This window comes from Pristiophorus japonicus, chromosome 9, assembly GCF_044704955.1.
Source record: "Pristiophorus japonicus isolate sPriJap1 chromosome 9, sPriJap1.hap1, whole genome shotgun sequence".
In the NCBI taxonomy this organism is placed as follows: domain Eukaryota; kingdom Metazoa; phylum Chordata; class Chondrichthyes; family Pristiophoridae; genus Pristiophorus; species Pristiophorus japonicus.
This window is the reverse complement of record NC_091985.1, coordinates 228,551,326-228,576,586: the sequence shown is the minus strand read 5'-3', so window position 1 is coordinate 228,576,586 and position 25,261 is coordinate 228,551,326. Positions and strand designations below refer to the sequence as shown.

General features: G+C 45.8%; 1 protein-coding gene and 1 long non-coding RNA gene across 2 annotated transcripts in view; one reads left to right on the top strand and one right to left on the bottom strand.

Moving 5' to 3' along the window:
- The window catches only part of LOC139273852 (zinc finger protein 229-like), a 67,135-nt gene extending 63,893 nt beyond the window's left edge, over positions 1-3,242 (top strand). Inside the window, exon 3 of the mRNA XM_070890929.1 lies at positions 2,153-3,242. Coding sequence (XP_070747030.1) covers positions 2,153-3,080 — 928 coding nt within the window. The 3' untranslated portion in view covers positions 3,081-3,242. The remainder of the gene's footprint in view (positions 1-2,152) is intronic.
- Positions 3,243-16,007: 12,765 nt separating this feature from the next.
- Positions 16,008-18,423, bottom strand: LOC139273853 (uncharacterized). The gene is made up of 2 exons (XR_011595409.1): positions 18,335-18,423; positions 16,008-17,073 (listed from the first exon to the last, which is right to left on the bottom strand). It is a non-coding gene; the product is annotated as an uncharacterized lncRNA (long non-coding RNA).
- Between the last annotated feature and the right edge of the window lie 6,838 nt (positions 18,424-25,261).

Genomic DNA, 25,261 nt, shown 5'->3' with positions numbered 1-25,261 from the left:
TATACATTTTTTTTTGTTTTATTATTGTTTAGGGTTTGGTTCTGTTATATTCTTATTACTGGTCTTAGTTTTGCTATCTGTTTTTATATTTCGTGCTAGTTTACTTTCATAGTCTACCTTCCCTTTCTTAATCATTTTTTTAGTCATTCTTTGCTGGTTTTTAAAAGCTTCCCAATCTTCTGTCCTCCCACTAGTTTTGTCCGCTTTGCATGCCCTTGTTTTTAATTGGATACCATCTTTTATTTCTTTAGTTAGCCACGGATGGCTATCTTTTCTTTTACACCTTTCCTCCTCATTTGAATGTATTTTTTTGAGAGTTATGAATTAGCTCCTTAAATGTACACCACTGTTCATCAACCATCCTACACTTTAATCTATTTTCCCAGACCACTTTATCCAACTATGCCCTCATATCTTTTTGTCTCCTTTATTTAAGCTTAGTATGCTGGTTTGAGATCCAACTTTATCGCCCCCACATCTGAATTTGAAATTCAACTATGCTATGGTCACTCATTCTAAGGGGATCCTTTACAAGGAGATTGTTTATTAATCCTGTCTCATTACACAGGACCAGATTCAAAATAGCCAGCCCCCTGGTTGGTTCCGTTACATACTGCTCAAGAAACCCCTCCCTTATGCACTCTAAGAATTCTTCCTCAAGGCTATCCTGACCAATTTGATTTGTCCAATAAATATGGAGGTTAAAATCACCCATGATTATTGCTGTTCCCTTTTTACAAGCCCCCACTATTTCTTGGTTTATACTCCGACCAACAGAGTTGCTACTGTTAGGAGCCCTGTAGACTATGCCCACCAGTGACTTTTTCCCCTTATTATTCCTTATCTCCACCCAAACTGTTTCAACATCCTGATCATTTGAGCCAATGTTGTCTCTCACTATTGCAGTGATTCCATCCTTTATCAACACAGCTATTTTGTTTCCCTGGAGTTCCTTTTATGAGTTTCAGAAACTTCGGTGCCAAGTGGACCAGATGTTTAAAAATTTCCCTCTTTCCATGTCGCTGTTAGTTAAAGGTACAGAGATTGATTTCCCCCTCATTATGCATCTTTAGTGGTTAAACACAAATCCTTCCTGTTCGTAATGAGTCACATTCTGCACTGGGGGAGACGGCTGGTGACTTCAGCCTTTAAAATACTCCTCCTCTTGTTCAAATCCCTCCAAGGCCTCGCCCCTCCCTATCTCTCTAACCTCCTCCAGCCCGCCAATCATCTTAATAAGGAGAAACAATTTTCAGTGTCAGAAGGGTCGGTAACCAAAGTGGAGTTGAGGTAGAAGATCAGCCATGATCTTACTGAATGGTGGAGCAGGCCTGAGGGGCTGTATGGCCTACTCCTGCTCCAATTTCTTGTGTTCTTAAAGGGTTGTGGAAATGCAGAACTCGATGTTTCCCATATAACTGAGGCTGGGGGCCAATTGAACAGGCTCAAGGGGCCGAATGGCCTATTCCTGTTCCTATGTTCCTACTTACAGTGATGACTTTTGTAAACAGCTTTTACAGGGGTTTAGAAGGGGAGGATACGCCGAGGGGATTAAACCTGGGCCCCTCCTGTTACTGTGACTCAGTCACACTGGTCAGTGCCTGTACCCACTGAGCCATTGGGAGGAGGGGAGGCTCCAGTGACCCTGCTGGAAAATGCACGTGTGAGGCCTCAGGTGAGGATAGTGGAATAGCCTGTCGACACTCACTGTCGAGGTTCACACATGGAGATTGGGCACATGGGTCACATATTGGAGAGAAACTGGTGAGTGTAGAACTGAACCCAGCCAGAGTCAGCACTTTCAGGGGAGGGGAACCAGTGAGTGTAGAACTGAACCCAGCCAGAGTCAGACATTAGTGAACCAGTTGGGTTTTTACGACAATCCGGCCGCTTTCAAGGTAACTTTGTTGTCATGCCGACCCCACAAATTAGCAGATTCATTAAGTTTAAATTACTAACCTGCCTCTTTGTGGGTTCTCTCTCACACTCCCTTTTTCCTATTTTAAATTAATTTTACAGGGTATTAGAAGGCGAAGATTTTCAGACGGAAATCTCAAATCGCAGACTGCATCAAGATCTGACAGTGTCACTCGATTCATTGGGACCTGAATATCATCGGCCTCAATATGGAAGCAAAAAGCACCGTTGACAGTGGGGAGAAAGTGTACACGTGTTCTGTGTGTGGACGAGGCTTTAGCCGAATCTCTGGCCTATCGAGACACAAGCGCAGTCACACCGGGGAGAGGCCGTTCACCTGCTCCGAGTGTGGGAAGGGATTCACTCAGTTATCCGACCTGCTGATACACCAGCGAGTTCACACTGGGGAGAGGCCGTTTATCTGCTCCGAGTGTGGGAAGGGATTCACTCAGTCATCCAGCCTGCTGACACACCAGCGAGTTCACACTGGGGAGAGGCCGTTCACCTGCTCCGAGTGTGGGAAGGGATTCACTCGTTCATCCCACCTTCTGATACACCAGCGAGTTCACACTGACGAGAGACCTTTTAAATGTCCGGACTGTGGGAACTGCTATAAAAGTCCTGGAGAGCTGACGTATCATCAACGTGTTCACAGTGGGGAGAGACCGTTCAGATGCTCTCACTGCGGGACTGGGTTCAGTCGATCATCTAAACTCGCTGTACACCAGCGCACTCACACTGGGGAGAGGCCGTTCACCTGCTCAGTGTGTGGGAAAGGATTCATTCAGTCATCCGACCTTCTGAGACACCAGCGAGTTCACACCGACGAGAGACCTTTTAAATGCCCGGAATGCAGGAAGTGCTATAAAAGTTCCAGGGAACTGAGCTGCCATCAACGTGTTCATACAGGGGAGAGAACATTCACCTGCTCTGAGTGTGGGAAGGGATTCACTCGTTCATCCATCCTGCTGACACACCAACGAGTTCACACCGGGGAGAGAACATTCACCTGCTCAGAGTGTGGGAAAGGATTCATTCAGTCATCCGACCTTTTGATACACCAACGAGTTCACACTGGGGAGAGGCCGTTCACCTGCTCTGAGTGTGGGAAGGGATTCACTCGTTTATCCATCCTGCTGACACACCAGCGAGTTCACAAGTGACTGCAGGGGATGGATTCTGCTGTTATTGCTGCTGTTAAACACATCCAGGACTGAAACATGTTCATTCTGACAGTTGGGGTTTGTTTCTGCTGATGTTAATAACCCTATAACTAGGCTGGAGTTTAATATTCTGGATGAATGGGAAATAAATCAGCTTTGCTTTAAACACATTGCTGTGGATTTTTGTCTTTCCCACCTGAGTGTTTAGCATCACCTGGCTGGAGCTCAGAGAGGATCGTACGGCGGGAACAGAACTTCAACCTGGATACAGTCCTTCAGGGAGAGGGGCAAACGACACTTTGGTCTTTCTCGTCTCTCTGCATTGACAGCAAAGTTGCCGTGCAGGTTAATCTTGAGGCGTGTAAGAACTGTGTCCCAGTGCTCTCTTCCATGGTTCAGAGCTCCTGGGTACGGAACAGAAGGCTCCTTTAGAAATGAACCCCAGTGCTTTGTTTGCTTTTTAAAATGACCGTATTAACCCGCGTCGCTACTTTTAGTGATTTGTGTGTCTGTACCCTCGATCCCTTTGCCCCTCTTCCCCATTTAGACTCTTATTTTCCAAATAGAATGTGGCCTCCTTATTCTTACTACCAAAATGCACCACCTCACACTGATCTATACTGAAATTAATTTGCCAATTACACACGCATTCTCCAAACTTATTAATGTCTTGCATTTTGTCACAGTCTTCCTCAGTATTAACTCTACCTCCCAATTTGTGTCATCTAAAAATTTGGAAATTGTACTTCTGATTCCTGAGTCCAAATCCTTTATGTAAATGGCGAACAACACCGGTCCCAACACCGATCCGTGTGGAACACCACCTCCCACCTATTGCCAGAACAGTGGTCCCAGCACCGATCCCTGTGAAACACCACCTCCCACCTATTGCCAGAACAGTGGTCCCAGCACTGATCCCTGTGGAACACTACCTCCCACCCTTTGCCAGTCTGAGTAGCTATTCTTAACCCCACTCTCTGTTTCCTGTTTTGTAACCAGCTTGCTATCCACAACATTATGTAAGATCTACAAGGTGACTAAGGTCAGGCTGTGTGGAGTGAAGGGCCAGGCAGCAGAATGGATGGAAAGATGGCTGCAAAACAGAAATCATTTGTTGGAGTTGAGGGCAGTTTGTTGCCATATTTCCATCCATTCTGTTACCTGACCTTTGACTCCACACGACCTGACCGTGGTCATTTTGTAAGACTGTACATACTGCAGACACAGTGCACCAGTGGTGGGAGGGGGTGGATATTGAGTCCTGTGGCAGGGGCGCTGATGAAGTGGATTTCTGAATTTTGAGGCATTTTTTCACCACTTTCCAGTTTTTAAAATAATCTTATTGCCAGTTTATTAAAGCCATTAAAAGCCTCTCCGATAGGTCGCACAATAAAATGAGGCCTCATAGCTTTCCATCAGAGTTAGAATCACAGTTAGAAAGCATTTAGTGACTGGGCTGGGCCTAAGATACGAGTTAGTGATGGAAAAGTGGCAGCCAGCGTACTTGGCTCCAGGGCTGAGAACCCGGGCACTCAGGTCTCTGTGACATTGATGAATTTTGTTCATTGCCCAGTCTCAATTGCAATGGTGAGTCATCTTGCTGTCCAGTGGAGGCGGGGATCTCCAGTGGAGGGCTCTCCATGCAGGGTGCATAAGAATATAACAGATAGGAGCCGGAGTAGGTCATTTTGGCCCTTCGGGTCTGCTCCGCCATTCAAGAAGATCATGGCTGATCTTCCTGCACTATCCCCATATCCCTTAATTCCCTTAGTTCCCAAAAAATGATCGCCTTCTTTCTTGAATCTACTCAACGGCTGAGCACCTACAGCTCTCTGGAGTAGAGATTTCCAAACATTCACCACCCTCTGAGTGAGGAAATTTCTCCTCCTCTCTGTCCTAAATGTCTGACCCCTTATTCTGCAGCGTGGATGAGCACGCAAATCGATTTCCGCACACAGAGCAGGTGAGCGGCCTCTCTCCAGTGTGAACTCGTTGGTGTGTCAGCAGCGTGGATGAGCAAGCGAATCCCTTCCCACACATGGGGCAGGTAAATGGCCTCCCCCAGTGTGAGTGCATTGGTGTGCAATGAGTGTGAGTGCATTGTTGTGCAATGAGGGTGAACGACTGAACCTCTTCCCACAGTGAGAGCGACTGAACTGTTTCTCGTCAGTGTGAACTCGCTGGTGTTGAATCAGATCCGCAGAGCTTTTAAAGCAGTTCGCACCGTCTGATTATTTAAAAGATCTCTGATCAGTGTGAACCTGTTGGTGTTTCAGAAGGTGTGATGAATTAGTGAATCCCTTCCCACACACGGAGCAGGTGAACGGCCTCCCCCCAGTGTGCCTGTAGCGATGAGTTTGCAACTGAATCCCTTCCCACAGTCCCCACATTCCCACGGTTTCTCCGTGGTGCGGGTGTCCTTGTGTCTCTCCAGGTTGGATGATCAGTTGAAGCCTCGTCCACAGAAAGAATACCAGTACGGTTTCCCCCCGCAGTGAATGGCGCGATGTGTAACTGGTTAAAGCTCTTTCCACAGTCAGTGCACTGGAACACTCTCATTTGGGTGTGTGTGTCTCGGTGCTTTTCCAGTCACACTGATGTTTGAAATCTTTTCCCACAGACAGAACAGACAAACATTTCTCCTTCCACATTCAAAGGCCGATGATATTCAGGTGGTGATGAAGCGAGTGACTCTGTCAGATCTTGATGTGATGTTTGGTTTGCGTTTCTCGTCTGCAAATCCTCCCCTTCTAATACGCTGTAAAAGGAGTTTACAAAAATCATCACTAAGTACAGGATAGAAATTCAGAAGAGACAATTCTAGTTTAAATGGAACATTATTTCCTCTCTTGTTTCCCCCAAAGCTGTAAATCCCCGTCCCACACACTCTCCCTCCTCCCTGTACTGAAGCCCAAATCCATTGCATCATCTCCAACATTTTCCCTTTCGGTCGACTTCTCTCCTCCCCTGAAGGTGCTGACTCTGGCTGGGTTCAGTTTTACACTCACTGGTTCCCCTCCCTCTCCTCCCCTGAAGGTGCTGACTCTGGCTGGGTTCAGTTCCACACTCACTGGTTCCCCTCCCCTGAAGGTGCTGACTCTGTCTGGATTCAGTTCCACACTCACTGGTTCCCCTCCCTCTCCTCCCCTGAAGGTGCTGACTCTGGTTGGGTTCAGTTCTACACTCACTGGTTCCCCTCCCTCTCCTCCCCTGAAGGTGCTGACTCTGGCTGGGTTCAGTTCTACACTCACTGGTTCCCCTCCCTCTCCTCCCCTGAAAGTGCTGACTCTGGCTGGGTTCAGTTCTACACCCACTGGTTCCCCTCCCTCTCCTCTCCTGAAGGTGCTAACTCTGGCTGGGTTCAATTCCACACTCACTGGTTCCCCACCTTTTGTGAAATGCTTTGGGCACTTTATTAAACATATACCCAGCAGAAGCACATTAATCTGATCGGAGATCACTGACACATGAGCAGCCAGCGTGGGAGCCTCCTGAGAGTCCGGCCCCATTACAGCTTGTATTTACAGGAGCTGGGACAAGGAAAGAGTCCCATTCAAATCACTGGTACATTTGTTAACTAAAAAAGTAATTTTGCCTTAATTTACAAACGCTCCCTAACCAGTCCCCATTTCTCCATTTACAGTCGGCTCCCTGACCAGTCCCCATTTATCCTCCATTTACAAATGCTCCCTAACCACCCCCATTTCTCCATTTACAGACGCTCCCTGACCAGTCCCCATTTCTCCATTTACAGACGCTCCCTGACCAGTCCCCATTTCTCGTCCATTTACAAACGCTCCCTGACCAGTCCCCATTTTTCCTCCATTTACAGACACTCCCTGACCAGTCCCCATTTCTCCATTTACAAACGCTCCCTAACCAGTCCCCATTTCTCCATTTACAGACACTCCCGAACCAGTCCCCATTTCTCCTCCATTTACAGACACTCCCTGACCAGTCCCCATTTCTCCTCCATTTACAGACACTCCCTGACCAGTCCCCATTTCTCCTCCATTTACAGACACTCCCTGACCAGTCCCCATTTCTCCTCCATTTACAGACACTCCCTGACCAGTCCCCATTTCTCCTCCATTTACAGACGTTCCCTGACCAGTCCCCATTTCTCCTCCATTTACCGATGCTCCCTGACCAGTCCCCATTTCTCCATTTACAGACGCTCCCTGACTCGCTGGGGATTTCCTGGCACTTCCTGGTTGTCCCGGAGTTTGTGTCTGAAACTGGCGGGTAGTTGTGGGGAGGCGGATAATGCGGAGTGTTGTCTCTCGGGCCTGGGCCCGCAAGCGGTGAATCATAGAATGGTTACAGCACGGAAGAGGGCTATGCGGCCTGTTGAGCCTGTGCCAGCTCTCTGCAAGAGCATCTCAGCAAGTCCCACTCCCTTGCTCTTGGCCAAGGCCTTTGACAAGTTCCCACATGGCAGACTGGTCAGAAAAGTAAACGCCCTGGGATCCAAGGGAAGCTGGCAAGTTAGATCCAAAATTGGCTCATGGACAGGAAGCAAAGGGTAATGGTCGACTGGTGTTTTTGTGACTGGAAGGCTGTTTCCAGTGGGGTTCCACAGGGCTCAGTACTGAGTCTCTTGGTGTTTGTGGTATACATCAATGATTTAGACTTGAATGTAGGGGTGCATGATTAAAAAGTTTGCAGATGATACAAAAATTGGCCTTGTGGTTAATGATGAAGAAAGCTGTAGCCTGCAGGAAAATATCAATGGACTGGTCAGGTGGGCAGAAAAGTGTCAAATGTAATTCAATCTGGAGAAGTGTGAGGTAATGCATTTGGGGAGGGCTAACAAGGCAAGGGAACACACATTAAATCGCAGGACTCTGAGAAGTGTAGAGGAACAAAGGGGCCTTGGAGTGCACAGATCCCTGAAGGTAGCAGGCCAGGTATATAAGGTGATTAAGAAGGCATACGGAATACTTGCCTTTATTAGCCGCAGAATATAAGAACGGGAAGGTTATGCTTGAACTGTATAAAGCACTAGTTAGACCACAGCTAGAGTACTGCATGCAGTTCTGGTCACCACATTACAGGAAAGATGTGATTGCACTAGACAGGGTACAGAGGAGATTTACGAGGATGTTGCTAGGACTAGGGAATTTTAGCTATGAGGAAAGATTGGATAGGCTGGAGTTGTTTTCTGTGGAACAGAGACGGCTGAGGGAGATTTAACTGTGGTGTATAAAATTATGAAGGGCCTAGATAGAATGGCTAGGAAGGACCTATTTCCCTTAGCAGAGAGGTCAACGACCAGGGGCACATGCTCTGACTTTAGTCACGAGTCGAAAGCCTTTTGAAAATACAAGTATATTACATTACCCTTGGCTACCGTTTCTGTTCCTTCTTCAAAGAATTCACTGAGGTTGGTCAAGCATGACCTTCCCTTTTGAAATCCATGCTGACTGCATTAAGCTGGTCTGTGGTTTACTGCACTTGCTGTGTCTCCCTTCTAAAATATAAGAATAACATTAGATATAAAAATTATATATCTTCTCCAAATGTGATTAGTTTATCCTGTCTGATAGAAACCAAGCCCAATCACTAACACCAATCCCCTCTTATCTGATATAAACCAACGCCACAGTCACTGACACCAATCTCCTCCTGTCTGATATAGACCAACCCCACAGTCACTGACACCAATCTCCTCCTGTCTGATATAAACCAACCCCACAGTCACTGACACCAATCTCCTCCTGATTGATATAGACCCACTCCACAGTCACTGACACCAATCTCCTCCTGATTGATATAAACCAACCCCACAGTCACTGACACCAATCTCCTCCTGATTGATATAAACCAACCCCACAGTCACTGACACCAATCTCCTCCTGATTGATATAAACCAACCCCACAGTCACTGACACCAATCTCCTCCTGTCTGATATAAACCAACCCCACAGGCCCAGAAAGATTAAGCTCACTCTGTTACTTGGTCTGGACGTCTCCATTCCCGTGCCGAGGGGATTGCTGTACCAGATGGAGGGGCAACATTTGGGGACACTGATTCCCCAACAATTCCCATTCCCCTTCTTTCCGGTGGATAATGGAGGGGCCATTGTGTAATGTGCAGGTCAGTAAGAATTGTCAGCAAGGATTAACCAGCACTTTCTAATTGGAGAAGTTAATCAGTGAAATCTTTCAGACAGTGAATTCTAGATTTTGTACCAAAGATCAATTTAGGATTGAAGTAAAAGTTCATAATTTTATTTTAAACTAATTTCTGATGAGAGTCCCTAAATTAAGGGGAAAGATCACAGGTAGCGGATCTTAAATGGACACTGCAGCCCCGAGAACACAATCAGCAATATATCCAGAATATTAAAGTCCAGCCCAGTTATAGGGTTATTAACATCAGCAGAAACAAACCCCAACTGTCAGAATGAACATGGTCCAGTCGGGATGTGATTAACAGCAGCAATAACAGCAGATTCCAACCCCTGCAGTCACTTGTGAACTTGCTGGTGTTTCAGCAGATTGGATGACTGAGTGAATACCTTCCCACTCACAGAGCAGGTGAATGGCCTCTCCCCAGTGTGAACTCGCTGGTGTGCCAGTAGCCCAGATAACTGAATAAATCCCTTCCCACAAATAGAGCAGGTGAACAGCCTCTCCCCAGTGTGAACTCGCTGATGTGTCAGTAGCTCAGATAACTGAGTAAATCCCTTCCCACAAATAGAGCAGGTGAACGGCCTCTCCCCAGTGTGAACTCGCTGGTGTGCCAGTAGGCCAGATAACTGAATAAATCCCTTCTCACACACAGGGCAGGTGAATGGCCTCTCCCCGGTGTGGACTTGCTGGTGTGCCAGTGTTAATACGGATTCTTTTTCCCTCAATCTGTTTCAGCGAATACACTGACACGCGAACACCTCTTTGCCTTTTCTGTAAAAGACCTTTATTGAAGATTCTCCGGCCGGGACTTGTCAAGACAAAGGGACACTCTCAATCAGAGCCTGTATACCTTCCCCTGGACAAGTTCCTTTTCAGCGCGAAAAGCACAGTAGATATACATTTTCAAAACAGAACACATTTGATTAGCACTTGGTCTATCCAATCTCTTTCTGCCTCCCCCCTGAGTACGTCCAATGGCAGGCAAGAAAGTCTCCCAATTAGGGCTGGTGTCAGGTCAGGTTAGTTATAGCTTTGCTACACTGTCTTCCCTTATCAGTAAAGAACCCAATTAGTTTCCCTTCCTCCTTATCAGTAGAAGCTATTACTTTTCCCTTCCTATCTAAGATTGCTTTCTTTCTTTGTGCTGCCTTGGGCTTTCTCATGACCCGTGTCTAACCTCAACTTCAACTCTTGGTAACCCCTTTTTTTTCCTGTTGATTCTGCAGTTGTCTGCATCTTGACATTTCTTTAGCTATTTCCCCATGATTCCCTATCTCCATCCTTTTGCCACCTTATCAATCCATCTACCACATTCGCAACCCTTCTTTACATATTCTCATTCCCCCCTTTTATCATTCCATGATAACCCTGGTGCTTATTCTAGAAGTAGCGTGTTTAGCCGTGCGCATTCTCTTTCTTGATCCTCCTTGTTATCTGTGAGTCCGCCTCGAGCCTTTTCGCAAGGTCTTATCAATGTCTGTTTAGGTTCTCACATCGTATCCTGTCGGAATATTATTGAATTGATAACTTCTGGAGCCTTGGGACAAGGCCGAGGAGAGGCCTTTTACCTCCTTATGGGCCAGTGCAGGAACCAGCACTTTAACCCTTGTCCCACTGGTACCCCTAATGCCAAATTTTTCTCTTACATTTCCCCCCTTTTGGGCCTTGGCTATACGCCAAGCTGGCCATATTTCCCAATAACTATCTCCCTGTAGGCAAGTTCCAGATAGGTTCGTTCACCTGGGTGGCCATCTCCCAAGCTTCGGGACCTCCTGAAACCTTCCCACAGAGTTATATAAGAAAAGTCCTTCCTGTAGGACTGCTTAAATTTTCATCCCTTATGGCCTTAATCATAGTGCGTGCCCTGACTTATCGTTTGGCCTGTTTAATTCGTGCACATGTTAATCCCATCATGACCATCAGAACCAGACCCTGTATTACTACAAGTACATGTGATATTATTCTTATCCATGGGTGAATTTGAATATTAAGTCCAATGTCCCACAGCTTTGAGTACCAGGGCTGATCAGCCAGCATTGCGTTAGTGTCTCTCTGTAAGTTGTCTATTTCTTCCATCAGCCGGACATACTGTCGTCTTTGATTCTGGATTCCTTGCACCAAACGTAATTGTTCCTCATTTAGTTCTGGTATCTGTTTGCCTTGCGGTTCCCATACCGCCTCTTCGTACCCCTCTCGGAGGGTATCCATGATTGTTCCGTGGATGATTTCTGTTGTCTCGGGATATATGTGGTATCCATTTACATCTATTTTTCCCATGGGCCTGAAACACAAGTTAGGGTTGGTAATGACACAGGGGGTGACTCCTCCCCTGGCCTTAATCGTCGGGTTGGCTGCTCCTGTGCTCCATTCCCTTGTGGAGCAGCGATTGTTTCGGAATCGTGTTTGAGAGAAGTGATACTCAGCATGCATCCGTTTGTTTGGTGGAATCTGCAATCATCATTCGTCATTCGTGGCATACCTCGACATAAAACCACTTGGTTAATTTTATAGCAGTCAGTTATATCAATGCCTTTGGTACTATTGTTAATTTTAATCACCCGTCTGGCAGGCTGATGGCAACGTAACCGAGTTTGGTTTCTCAGTTCACCAATATTAGCGATCTGATATAAGGTGTCTTTGTTACATCGTACTGTAGTATGGACAACACAAATCCGATCATATCCGCCCGCCCAGTAATACATCTGAATTTCGGCACGCATGCGTGACTATTCCTTCGTACCTCGCATGTGTTATTCATTTTTTTTATCTAGAGTCCAATTGTTAAGTATGCTGTTCGGAATCCATTCTGGTATGTCTCCATTCTGGAGTTGCTCCAAATTATGTTGTACCTCACTTAATATCCAGGCCCCATACCCGGAGCAAACTATCTCAGCCTGTAATCGTTTACTTATATCTTTCCCCATTCCGTGGATCAATTTTATTGTCTTGGCATTTTGGCAATGTATGGGCCACTTGTAACAGTTCCCCTTCCGCGCCATCTCCCAACCGCGCTTGTAGGGCTTGGTTATCCAAGTCCCTCCCCACTAAACCACTCAAGACTACGCCATGAAGTTGTTAACCCGGTCGTATATTGCCTACAGGCCTATGGAATTCATCGTCATAACCCCTGCTGCATAACCCATGCCTAGTGTTTCCAGTATTCCCCTTTTTTTTCGACCTTGCCCTGTTCCATTTCTGACATTAAATCTCAGGGTAGTGGGCTCCGGGCCTTCGAGGATCCGTTGTGCCAGGTTCTGGTATAGACTTATAGTTTCATTCCCACAGAAACTAGGAAAAATGATATCCATTAGGTTTAGGATAAGTAGTCGCTGATGCACCCCAAATTATATCCTTTCTTTAGATTCTTTTATTACTAGCCCCCCCCCCCCTTTGCTCCGTTCTCTTCCCACCCTTCTGTTCTTGCGGGGTGGATTTGGCTGCTTGTTTGCAGCTACGTCCGCCCAGGCATGAGCTTCTAGAACTGAAATTCCATCCAGTTGGATTTCTGCGCCCTTCCCCTTTTGGTCCGATGAACTTGCTCCTGTCCTCGGAATATACTGGCGCCCATGGCATCGGCAGCCTGCTGCATTACAACCTTACTTAATACACTATATATAGCCATGCGTTAAAATAAGTTCTGTCCTTGCTCCAGTCCTTGGCTGCTGGGTTGCATATTTCGGCAGTCAAATTAAACAAAGCTAGTTCATGTAGTTGTGTCTTTCCTGCGTGTGTTATATCTCTCGTAGTCCATCTGTATTATCCAGTGCCTGCGTGGGCCTCAAAGTCCCCAGTATCCTGAGTCTCCAGAGTCGAAGTAGCCGCTGCAGTCCCATCTCAGTGAGTGTTTTATCTGCAAATTTTAAACAGATAGCCTGGTCGTCACCAGGTGTTAGGTTCTGGTCTACTCATCTTTTATCCATGCATGTTGCGGTCACTCTGTGAAATCGGAGATAAAATTAGGTTGGGTTTGTAGACTACACTTACCCACCGTGGGGTACATTGGCTCTATTGCCATAGGTGATGGTGCTATGGCTGCGCACTGCACTATCCGTCTGGCCCCGTTTAAAAAAAAATCTCTTCCAGCTTATTTACATTAGCTTTTAACTCTTGAATTTGTTTTGTTTGAGTATCTTTCTTTTATTTGTATCAGGCGAGTATTATTACATAGGCTAGTTCTGTTTTTATTTTTATTCTGACTATCGCACCATTTCCTCTGTTAGGTGAGTCTTTTTTATTCTATTAAGAAATCCAAATTAGTAATGTCCAGTATAAAACAGCTGTCAATGGAAAGGGTTAACTCCTTTACAGGTTTGTAAGAAAGCCTGATGTCATTACGTGACTTCACGTAATCATCCGAAAAATTCTTTTTTTTTAAGTCTTTGTGCCTTCAAAACTTGCTTAGAAATTAGGAATCTGTTAAAACAGCAGAAATCATTAGTAAAGCCGGTATAATAAAAGTCTTCTCATCAGGGAAGACGGCATTTTAGAGTAAACTCCAATGTTTTCTTAACTTCTAATTGCCAAAGATTTTTTTTTGATTGATTTAAAACAAGACCACACATTTTTAATAGCTATTTTGTTTACTGAAATCCAATTTTCATACACGCTGTGTACATTCTAACATTTCGTTTTATTTTACGGTCCCGTTCACTGGGCAAATCTTGTGTTTTATTTCTCTCTTGGCACAAAATCTAAACATCCGTGCCAGTTCCATTTTCTATAAGAATTTTTAAATTCAGTAAGATTCTCGAATTCCTAGTTTTTTTCCTGTGCTGAGTTCGCATAGCTTAGATCTTTTCTCCTTGTTATCTTCAAAACCCTCTTGCTTGTTTAGACTGTTCGGGACTTTTCTTGATAAACAACGTCCATTTTGGAAATCTTTTCAAACTGCAGTGAAATTTTCTTGTAATTTAAAATCATTATCACTGTAGAGTGTCTTTTACCTCTTCCAATTTTTTTTCCTTTTCCTAATTAAACCAGTATCTTTTTCACAGCAAACATCAACTAGTATTTAGTAAGTTATATCTTTTTCCATCACAAACACATTTTTTACAGCACTTATTTAGTACGTTACAACTTTTTTTTCAGATCTCCTTTCTTCAAATTAGGTTTTGTATTTTACACGGAGGGCTCGTGACTCCGTAAATTAATTTAAAATCATTTGTTTACTTTCAAAGTGGCGTCTTTATCTTTTTCTTTTCTCCATAACTAGAATGGAGTCCAGCAATTAGGCTTTGAGGGCTGCTTTTCGTTATCTCAAAATGCTCCAGTTTCAAAGTCGTTAAAATGTCTCTTCTAAACTGCGAAAGCTTGCTGTTTTTAACATTTTTCAAAAGTCCCCTTTACACCTTCGCAGATAGCTCGCCACTCGCCCAGGAGTTTGACCTGATCCCTGAAGGTATTTCTAGATTGTTTCCAAACCTTTTAGTTTTATATCTCCTTTTTTCTTTAAGAGATCAGATTTAATTTAATAATTTTTTTTGGAATCCACCTCAGTATTTTGCTGTGCCTTCTCTGAATATCTCAAAATCCCAATTCAAACTTTGTAATTTCAATTTTTATTTAAAACTTTTTTTTGAGCTAGAAGCTTTTTTTAAAAGGCATTCTTTATCTCATTCCGAGACTAAATTTATGTCTTTCAACCCAATGTAATCAATCATTGCATGTTTTCTTTCGACAAGTAAGTGAGCGTGTCAAATAAATTCTTTTGTTTCAACCACCGGGACCATGTATTTTTTATCTTTTACTCAACAAACCTATCCTTTGTGCATTTCCTAGCTCTGTAACTTATCATCCGAATAAATCCACACCTGCGTTTCTAACTTAAAATGTCTTAAAACTTCCCACATACAGGACAACACTACAAAGGGTTGAAAAAACTTTCACTCTGTTTGGAGAAGTGGGTGGAGCTAAAATAAGCAAACAGCTGCTCCACTCCTCCAAACAGGCTTTTTTAAAAAAACATGAAAACATAAAAATTCATTCCGCAGTCAAAAATCACACTAGTACTCTCATTCAAAAACAGACATTCACAAAAGTCTCTCTTCATTCAACAAAGCTTATTAATTAATTTTTTTTCTTTGGCCGGCTCTATTTTTGGATCCATGATTGCCCATTCCCGCGTCGCCCCGCGGTAAAGAAATATTTTATCCTTACACAATTCCTTTTATCCTTACACAATTCCTCGTGTCGCCCCACGATTTCGTTCTGCACAATTCCTCGCATCGCCCCACGGTTTTCCTATTCGCGTCACCGCACGATTGTCTATTTTCCTATCCCTCTGCATCGCCGCGCGGTTTTCCTATTCGCGTCACCGCGCGATTGTCTATTTCCCTATCCCTCCGCGTTGCCGCGCGGTTCGCGTTGCCGCTCGATTATTTATTTCCCTATCCCTCCGCGTCGCCGCGTGGCCGTGCGATTTAAGTCCAATCAGCGCCTAGACGGACTAAGTGATATACAAAGTTGACGTCGTACCTGACTTGGACACTTGTTTCCTAAGTTAAAAGATATTCGCCAGATTGACCTGGATCTCGTTCAGACGCTACCTGAGAACCAGCGAGTGGCCAAACTTTCCTCAGACTTTTGGAACTGAAGGAAACTGAAGTGGTATTTTAAAGGGTACTCACTCCAGTGGCCACTTTCCTCCCGTCTCGTCCAAGGCTAGTTCGGCTCTTAATTCGCAAGCTTTCGGCAGCCGTCCGTTGAGATCCCACTTCTGACACCAAATGTTAATACAGATTCTTTTTCCCTCAGTCTGTTTCAGCGAATACAGTGACACGCGAATACCTCTTTGCCTTTTCTGTAAAAGACCTTTATTGAAGATTCTCCGGCCGGGACTTGTCAAGACAAAGGGACACTATCAATCAGAGCCTGTTTACCTTCCCCTGGACAAGCCCCTTTTCAGCGCGAAAAGCACAGTCGATATACATTTTCAAAACAGAACACATTTGATTAGCACTTGGTCTATCCAATCCCTTTCTGCCTCCCCCCCCCCTTCCCGAGTACGTCCAATGGCAGGCAAGAAAGTCTCCCAATTAGGGCTGGTGTCAGGTCAGGTTAGTTATAGTTTTGCTACACTGTCTTCCCTTATAAGTAAAGAACCCAATTAGTTTCCCTTCCTCCTCATCAGTAAAAGCTATTACTTTTCCCTTCCTATCTAGGATTGCTTTCTTTCTTTGTGCTGCCTTGGGCTTTCTCATGACCCGTGTCTAACCTCAACTTCAACTCTTGGTAATTCCTTTTTTTTCTGTTGATTCTGCAGTTGTCTGCATCTTGACATTTCTTTAGCTATTTTCCCATGATTCCCTATCTCCATCCTTTTGCCACCTTTTCTATCCATCTACCACATTCGCAACCCTTCTTTACACATTCTCATTAGTAGACCAGATAACTGAGTGAATCCCTTCTCACACACAGGGCATGTGAACAGCCTCTCTCCAGTGTGAACTCGCTGGTGTGCCAGTAGGCTAGATAACGAGTGAATTCCTTCTCACACACAGGGCAGGTGAACGGGCTCACCCCAGTGTGACTGTGTTGATGAGTTTCCAGCAGGGATGGATAATTAAATCCTATCCCACAGTCCCCACATTTCCACGGTATCTCCATGGTGCGGGTGTTCTTGTGTCTCTCCAGGTTGGATAATCAGTTGAAGCTTCACCTGCACACAGAATACGTGTACAGTTTCTCCCCGCTGTGAATGGTGCAATGTATTTCAGGCTGTGTAACTGGTTAAACGATTTCTCCTACATTCAAACTTCGATGATATTCAGGTCCAGATGTATTGAGTGATTCTGTGAGATCTTGACGTGATGTTGGGTTTGAGTTTCTCGTCTGCAAATCCTCCTCTTCTAATACCCTGTAAAAGGAGTTTACAAAACTTATCACTAAGTACACAATATAAATTCAGAAAATATCATTCTAGTTTCTATGGAATATTCTTTCCTCTCTTGTTCCCCCAAAGCTGTAAATCCCTCCACCCTGTGCAGACATCCCAACATTTTTCTTTTAAGTTGACTTTTCTCCCTCTCCTGAAGGTGTTGACTCTTTCTGGGTTTAGTTCAAATCATCACCAAAAGGCTCAGACCCAGGGATGATCAAGAAAGACTGGATCAACTGGGCTTGTATTCACTGGAATTCAGAAGAATGAGAGGGGATCTTACAGAAACGTTTAAAATTCTGACGGGTTTAGACAGGTTAGATGCAGGAAGAATGTTCCCGATGTTGGGGAAGTCCAGAACCAGGGGTCACAGTCTAAGGATAAGGGGTAAGCCATTTAGGACCAAGATGAGGAGAAACTTCTTCACCCAGAGAGTGGTGAACCTGTGGAATTCTCTATCACAGAAAGTTGTTGAGGCCAATTCACTAAATATATTCAAAAAGAAGTTAGATGTAGTCCTTACTACTAGGGGGATCAAGGGGTATGGCGAGAAAACAGGAATGGGGTACTGAAGTTGGATGTTCAGCCATGAACTCATTGAATGGCGGTGCAGGCTCGAGGGGCCGAATGGTCTACTCCTGCACCTATTTTCTATGTTTCTATGAACTATTGAGCACACTGTACAACAATGTTCGGGACACTCACTGTCCCTCCGGATCTGTGTCCAGGGGAGGAACTGATGGGTTTCTCTTATCTGTGGGTTAAATATTATTCTCACCGAGGTGATGGATGTCAGTGCCGGGGAATGGGATATTCTGAGCACCTGGTGTCTGCCTGAAGCACTCTGCAGTCAGGTACAGCCCGGGTTAGATACAGAGTAAAGCTCCCTCTGCACTGTCCCTGCCCCTCGGGCTCCCCGATTGGTTGGAGGAGCCGCCGCCGGCTCGCTCCTCCAGCCCCGCCCCGCTCGCTCCCCATTGGTCGGAAACGCCTCCAGCCCCACCCCGCGGAAACTCCTCCAGCCCCGCCCCGCTCGCTCCCTATTGGTCGGAAGCTCCCGTCAATCAGGCCGTGGGCCCGGGTCACGTGTTCCTGGAGCGCGCTCCGCCACACTGTGAAAAGTGGCCTGGGGACCCGGATGTGCGGCCTCTCAGGTTTGGATTTCCCTTTATTCTCTTCCTATCCCCCCCTCCCCACCCCCCGCGCGATTCTCTACCCAATCGGAGCGGAGAAAACACACTTTACGTCACTGATCGCGGCTCTTTAACGGACACAAACCCGGGAGGTCCCGCGCCGACCCGACTCCGCGCCTCAAGTTCCGATCGCGCAGGCGCAGCTCCGAGTGTGTTGGGGTGCGGTTGGTGTCCTCTGGGCATGCGCGATTATTACCGATGGCGACCGAGAGGAGAGCGCTGCGCGGGCCGCGGTTATCAGGTTCTCGGCTGTCAATCATCCATGAGGCACTGCGGCTGCTGGCGAGACCTGTGACATCATAGAATCCCAGACAGTGACATCACAGAAGGAGGCCATTCGGCCCATCGTGTCCCACTGTACAGCTCTTGGCTTACATTGATGTAAGACTTACATTTATATAGCGCCTCTCACGACCACCTCAAAGCTCTTTACAGAGAATGAAGTTCTGTTGGAGCGTAGTCACTGTTGTAATGTGGGAAATGCGGCAGCCAATTTGCGCACAGCAAGCTCCCACAGACAGCAATGTGATAATGACCAGATAAACTGTTTTTGTTATTTTGATTGAGCGATAAATATTGGCCAGGATACCGGGGATAACCCCCTGCTCTTATTCGAAATAGTGCCATGGGATCTTTTACCAGACACCAGAAAGAGAGCAGACAGGGCCTCGGTTTAACATCTCATCCGAAAGACGGCTCCTCCAACAGTGTAGCACTCCCTCAGCACTACACTGGCGTGTCAGCCTAGATTTTTTGTGCTCAAGTCCCTGGAGTGGGACTTGAACCCACAACCTTCTGACTCAGATGAGAGTACTACCCACTGAGCCACAGCTGACCCCTCTGCTAAGGGAAATAGGTCCATGCTATCCACTCTATCCAGGCCCTCATAATTTTATACACTTCAATTAGGTCTCCCCTCTAATCCTTCTACCAATTACTATGCCCTCTGAGTTATTGACCATTCTGCTAAGGCAAATAGGTCCTTCCTATCCACTCTATCTAGGCCCCTCAAGTGCATATCCAGGTACTTTTAAATGCTATGAGGGGTTCTGCCTCGACCACCTTTTCAGGCAGTGAGTTCCAGATTCCCACCATCCTCTGGGTGAAAAAACTTCTCAAATCCCATCTAAACCTTTGACCAATTACTTTAAATCTATGCCCCCCCCCCCAGTTATTGACCCCTCTACTAAGGGAAATAGGTCCTTCCTATCCACTCTATCTAGGCCCCTCATAATTTCATACACCGCAATGAGGTCTCCCCTCTGCGACTTTGTACCCTCTCTGGTGCAATCACATCTTTCCTGTAATTGTACACATACTCTAGTTGTGGCCTAACTAGAAACTAGAAACTAGCCAGAATCAGCATTTCAGGAGAAGAGAGGGAGAGGAACCAGTGAGTGTAGAACTGAACCAGGCCAGAGTCAGCACCCTCAGGGGAGGAGAGGGAGGGGGAAACCAGTGAGTGTAGAACTGAATCCAGCCAGAGTCAGCACCTTCAGCAAGAAGGAAAAAGTGATGGAGATGATGTAATGGATTTGGATTTCAGCACGAGGAGTAGGAATAGTGTGTGGGACAGGGATTTACAGTTTAGGGATACCAGAGAGGAATGTGAGTGCCATAGAAACTAGAATTAACTGTTCTGAATGTCTATCCTGTCCTTACAGTGATGACTTTTGTAAACTCATTTTACAGGGGATTAGAAGGGGAGGATTTGCAGATGGGAAACTCGAACCAAATATCACCAAGATCTGACAGTCACTCGATCCACCGCAACATGAGTATCATTGGCCTTTGAAAGTGGAAAGAGTAATGTTTGTCTGTTCTGTCTGTGGGAAAAGATTTCAAACATCAGTGTGACTGGAAAAGCACTGACACACCCGAGTGAGAGTGTTCCAGTGTACCAACTGTGGAGAGAGCTTTAACCAGTTAAACAGCCTGAAAAACATCGCACCATTCACAGCGGGGAGATTTGTATACGTATTCTGTGTGGACGAGGCTTCAACTGAGCTTCCAACCTGGAGAGACATAAGGACACCCGCACCATGGAGAAACCGTGGGAATGTGGGGACTGTGGAAAGGGATTCAATTCCACGTCCCTGCTGGAAACCCATTGATGCAGTCACATCAGGGAGAGGTCGTTCATCTGCTCTGTGTGTGGGGAAGGATTTGATCGGCCATCCACCTTGCTGACACACCAGCGAGTTCACACTGGGGAGGGGCCATTCACCTGCTCTGTATATGGGAAGGGATTCACTTGTTCATCCAACCTCATTGAACACCAGTGAGTTCACACTGGGAAGAGGCTGTTCACCTGCTCCGAGTGTGCGAAGAGATTCACTTGTTCATCTTACCTCACTGATCACAAGCGAGTTCACAATAGAGAGAGACCGTTTGTCTGCTGTGTGTGTGTGGGAAACGATTGATGAAATCATCTCACTATCTGAGACACCTGCGTTTTCACGCTGACAAGAAGCCATTCACCTGCTCCGTGTGTGGGAAGGGATTCACAAATTCACCCCACCTTCTGGCTCACCAGCGTATCCACACTGGGGAGAGGCCGTTTACCTGCTCCGTGTGTGGGAAGAGATTCACTGACCTATCCACCCTGCTGAAACACCAGCGAGTTCACAAGCGACTGCAGGGTTTGGATTCTGCTGTTAATCACATCAGGACTGAACCGTGTTCATTCTGACAGTTGGGTTGTGTTTCCCTTGCAACTGGGCTGGATTTTAATTTTCTGGATAACTGAAAATAAATCAGCTTTGGTTCAAGCACGCATTGTGTCGATTCCTTGATATCTCCAATATAAGAGGAGACTAATTGATACCCTGTTACCGACTATTCCTTTTTTGGAACTTTTCTCCTTCATTTAACAAAGACCTGTCCTTATGTAGCACCTTACGTGACCTCAGGATGTCCCAAAGTACTTTACAGCCAATGAAGTACAACAACATCAAAGTACATTTGAACTGCATTCACTGTTGTAGTATAGGAAATACGGCAAAACAATTTTACCTGAGCAAGAGGGTGGCTGCTCTGGGACACCACCTGGGAGCAACGTCAAGCTATTGGCACAGTCATGGGAGCATTTGATGACTGCTGCTTTTGATTAAAAGATGGCGGGTGGTTGATGAAGCATCTAAATTTCAATTTTCTTTTGATACATAGGAAAAAAATAATAGAATTGAAAAGTAGGGAAATTATGCTAAACCTGTATCGAACCTTGGTTAGACCACACACAGTACTATAACATCTTTCAGTTATCATTATGCAAATATTTTTTCTATTATTATCACAAAAACTCGTTTCTTCCTCCTCCCGGCCCCAATTATTACTGCACCATGAAATGGTCTAGTGTAATATAAACAGAGACAGGGTCTAGTGTAATATAAACAGAGACAGGGTCTAGTGTAATATGAACAGAGACAGGGTCTAGTGTAATATTAACAGAGACAGGGTCTAGTGTAATATAAACAGAGACAGGGTCTAGTGTAATATGAACAGAGACATGATGTAGTTACAGAATCACAGAGTCGAAGAATGATACATTTCAGATTGTGTACATTCAGGCCACTGGTGCCTGTGCCGGCACTCATTTGAAAGATCTAACCAATCAGTCCCACTCCCCCTGCTCCTCCCAATATCCCAATTAGTCCCACTTCCCCTGCTCCTTCCCTATATCCCAATTAGTCACACTCCCCCTGCTCATTCCCAATATCCCAATTAGTCCCACTTCCCCTGCTCCTTCCCTATATCCCAATTAGTCACACTCCCCCTGCTCCTTCCCAATATCCCAATTAGTCCCACTTTCCCTGCTCCTTCCCTATATCCCAATCAGTCCCACTCCCTCTGCTCCTTCCCTATATCCCAATTAGTCACACTCCCCCTGCTCCTTCCCAATATCCCAATTAGTCCCACTCCCCCTGTTCTTTCCCAATATCCCCATCAGTCCCACTCCCCTTGCTCTTTTCCTATATCCCAGTTAGTCATACTCCCTCTGCTCCTTCCCAATATCCCAATCAGTCCCACTCCCCCTGTTCCTTCCCTATATCCCAATTAGTCACACTCCCCCTGCTCCTTCCCAATATCCGAATCAGTCCCACTTCCCCAGCTCCTTCCCAATATCCCAATTAGTCACACTCCTCCTGCTCCTTCCCTATATCCCAATCAGTCCCACTCTCCCTGCTCCTTCCCTATATCCCAATTAGTTCCACTCCCCATGCTCTTTCCCAATATCTCTGCAATTTTTCAATTCAAGTATTGACCCAATTCCCTGCTGAAACTTATTACTGAATCTGCTCCTGGCCCCCTCTCAGGCCGTGTATTCCAGATCATAACAGCTCATCATGTATTTATTTCCTCATTTTGCCTCTGATTCTTTTGCTAGTTAAATCTGTGTCCTCTGGTTACAGACCCTTCAGCCTCTGGAAACAATTTAAGAACATAAGAGCATAAGAATTGGAAGCAGGAGTAGGCCATACAGCACTTTGAGCCTGCTCCGTCACTCGATAAGATCTTTATCAATCATCGACCTCCACTGCACTTTCAGGCCTGTTCCCCATAGTCCCGTGATTCCCCTAGAGTCCATAAATCTATCTATCTTAGCCTTGAATATACTCAACGACTCAGCATCCACGGTCCTTTCAGGTAGAGAATTCCAAATATTCACAACCCTCTGAGTGAAGACATTCCTCAACTCAGTCTGAAATGGCCCACCCCTGATCCTGAGACTATGCCCCCTATTGCTAGACTCTCCAGCTGGGGGAAGCAATCTCTCAGCATCTACCCTGTCAATGTCCCTCAGAATCTTATATTTTTCAATGAGCTCACCTCTCATTCTTCTAAACTCCAGAGAGTATAATCTACTCAATCTTTCCTCATACAACAACCCTCTCATCCCAGGGATCAATCGAGTGAACCTTCATTGGACCGCCTCTGTGGTCTCACCAAAGCCCTGTACAATTGTAGTAAGACTTTCTCACTCTTGTACTCCCACTCCCTTGCAATAAAGGCCAACATGCCATTCACCTTCCTAATTGCTTGCTGTACCTGCATGCCAACTTTGTGTGTTTCCTGTACCCAAGCCTCTCTGAACACCCAACATTTAACATTTTCTCACAATTTAAAAAATTCAGTTTTTCTGACCTTCCTAAAAAGTGAATAACCTCACAGTTCCCCACATTATGCTCCATCTGCCACCTTATTGCCCACTCTTTTAACCTGTCTATATCCCTTTGCAGATGCTTTGTGTTCTCCTCACAGTTTACTGTCCCACCCATCCCTCGATACTGCTCCTGATACCCGGCACCTCTTCAACCAGTGCATCAACATTGGGAACAAATGACTGGGCTGAGGCCTGCCTTGGATAAAAACATGAGGCCACTATGGCTGTAGTGTGCACCATCTACGGCAGCAAGTCAGCAAGGCTTCTTCGACAGCACCTTCCAAACCCACAACCTCCTCCGTGTAGAAGGACAAGGACAGCAGGTGTATGGGAATACCGGCACCTCCAAGTTCCCCTCCAAGTCATGCAGCATCCTGACCTCAGCATTGTGGGAGCACCTTCACCACATAGGCTGTAGCATGGGTCAAGAAGGCAGCAGCTCACCACCACCTTCTAAAGGGGCAATTAAGGATCGGCAATAAATGCAGGCTGGTTTGCCCACATCCCGAGAATGAATAAATAAAGAACAAACACAGTGAGAAACATAAAAAATAGGTGCAGGAGTAGGCTATTCGGCCCTTCGAGCCCGCACCACCATTCAATAAGATCATGGCTGATCATTCCCTCAGTACCCCTTTCCTGCTTTCTCTCCATACCCCTTGATCCCTTTAGCCGCCAGGGCCATATCTAACTCTCTCTTGAATAAATCCAATGAACTGGCATCAATAACTCTCTGAGGCAGGGAATTCCACAGAAATGAGCTGCAGAACTGCCGACACCATCAGCTTTAAGGAGACATTTCCTTTGGAGATCAGATTGCCCATTGAGTTTGATTAAACTGATGATAAAGTAACAATGCTGCTTTGCCCCGTGACAGTAAAAGGTTATCAGAGTATTTCCCATCGGGTGAAATCGAATGTCAGACTTGGACATCTTGTAGATCCATCTTTTAAAAAGTTGTGGGAAGTCCGTTCCAAGATAGATTCCACCAAGTTCATAACAAGTCGTCAATCAGCTTGTCTTATCATTGAGATATCAAGGACTAGGCACAGGGTGTTTAAAAGAAAGCCGATGTATTTGATATTTACAGAATATCAAACTATAGCCCAGTTACAGGGTTATTAACATCGGCAAAAAACAAACGGCAACTGCCAGAATGAACATGGTTCAGTTCCGGATGTGATTAACAGCAGAATCCAATCCCTGCAGTCAATTGTGAACTCGCTGGTGTTTCAGGTAGTCGGATGACTGAGTGAATCCCTTCCCACACACGGAGCAGGTGAAAGGCCTCTCCCCAGTGTGAACTCGCTGGTGTCGCAAGAGGTCGGATGACACAGCAAATCTCTTCCCACACACAGAGCAAGGGAACTGTCTCTCCTTCGTGTGAACTTGCTTGTTGTGTGCCAGCAGGTTGGATGACACAGCGAATCCCTTCCCACACATGCAGCAAGTGAACGGCCTCTCCCCAGTGTGAATTCGCTGATGTCTCAGGAGGTCGGATAACCAAGTGAATCCCTTCCCACACTCAGAGCAGGTGAACGGTCTCTCCTTCGTGTGAATTTGCTTGTTGTGTGCCAGCAGGCTGGATGACTGAGTGAATCTCTTCCCACAGACAGAGCAGCTGTACGGCCTCTCTCCAGTGTGAATTCGCTGGTGTTTCTGGAAAACGGCTAACCGAGCATATCCCTTCCCACAGACGGAGCAGGTGAATGGCCTCATCCCAGTGCGAACTCGTTTGTGTGTAAGCAGTTTGGATAACCAAGCGAATCCCTTATCATACATGGAGCATGTGAACAGCTTCTCCCCAGTG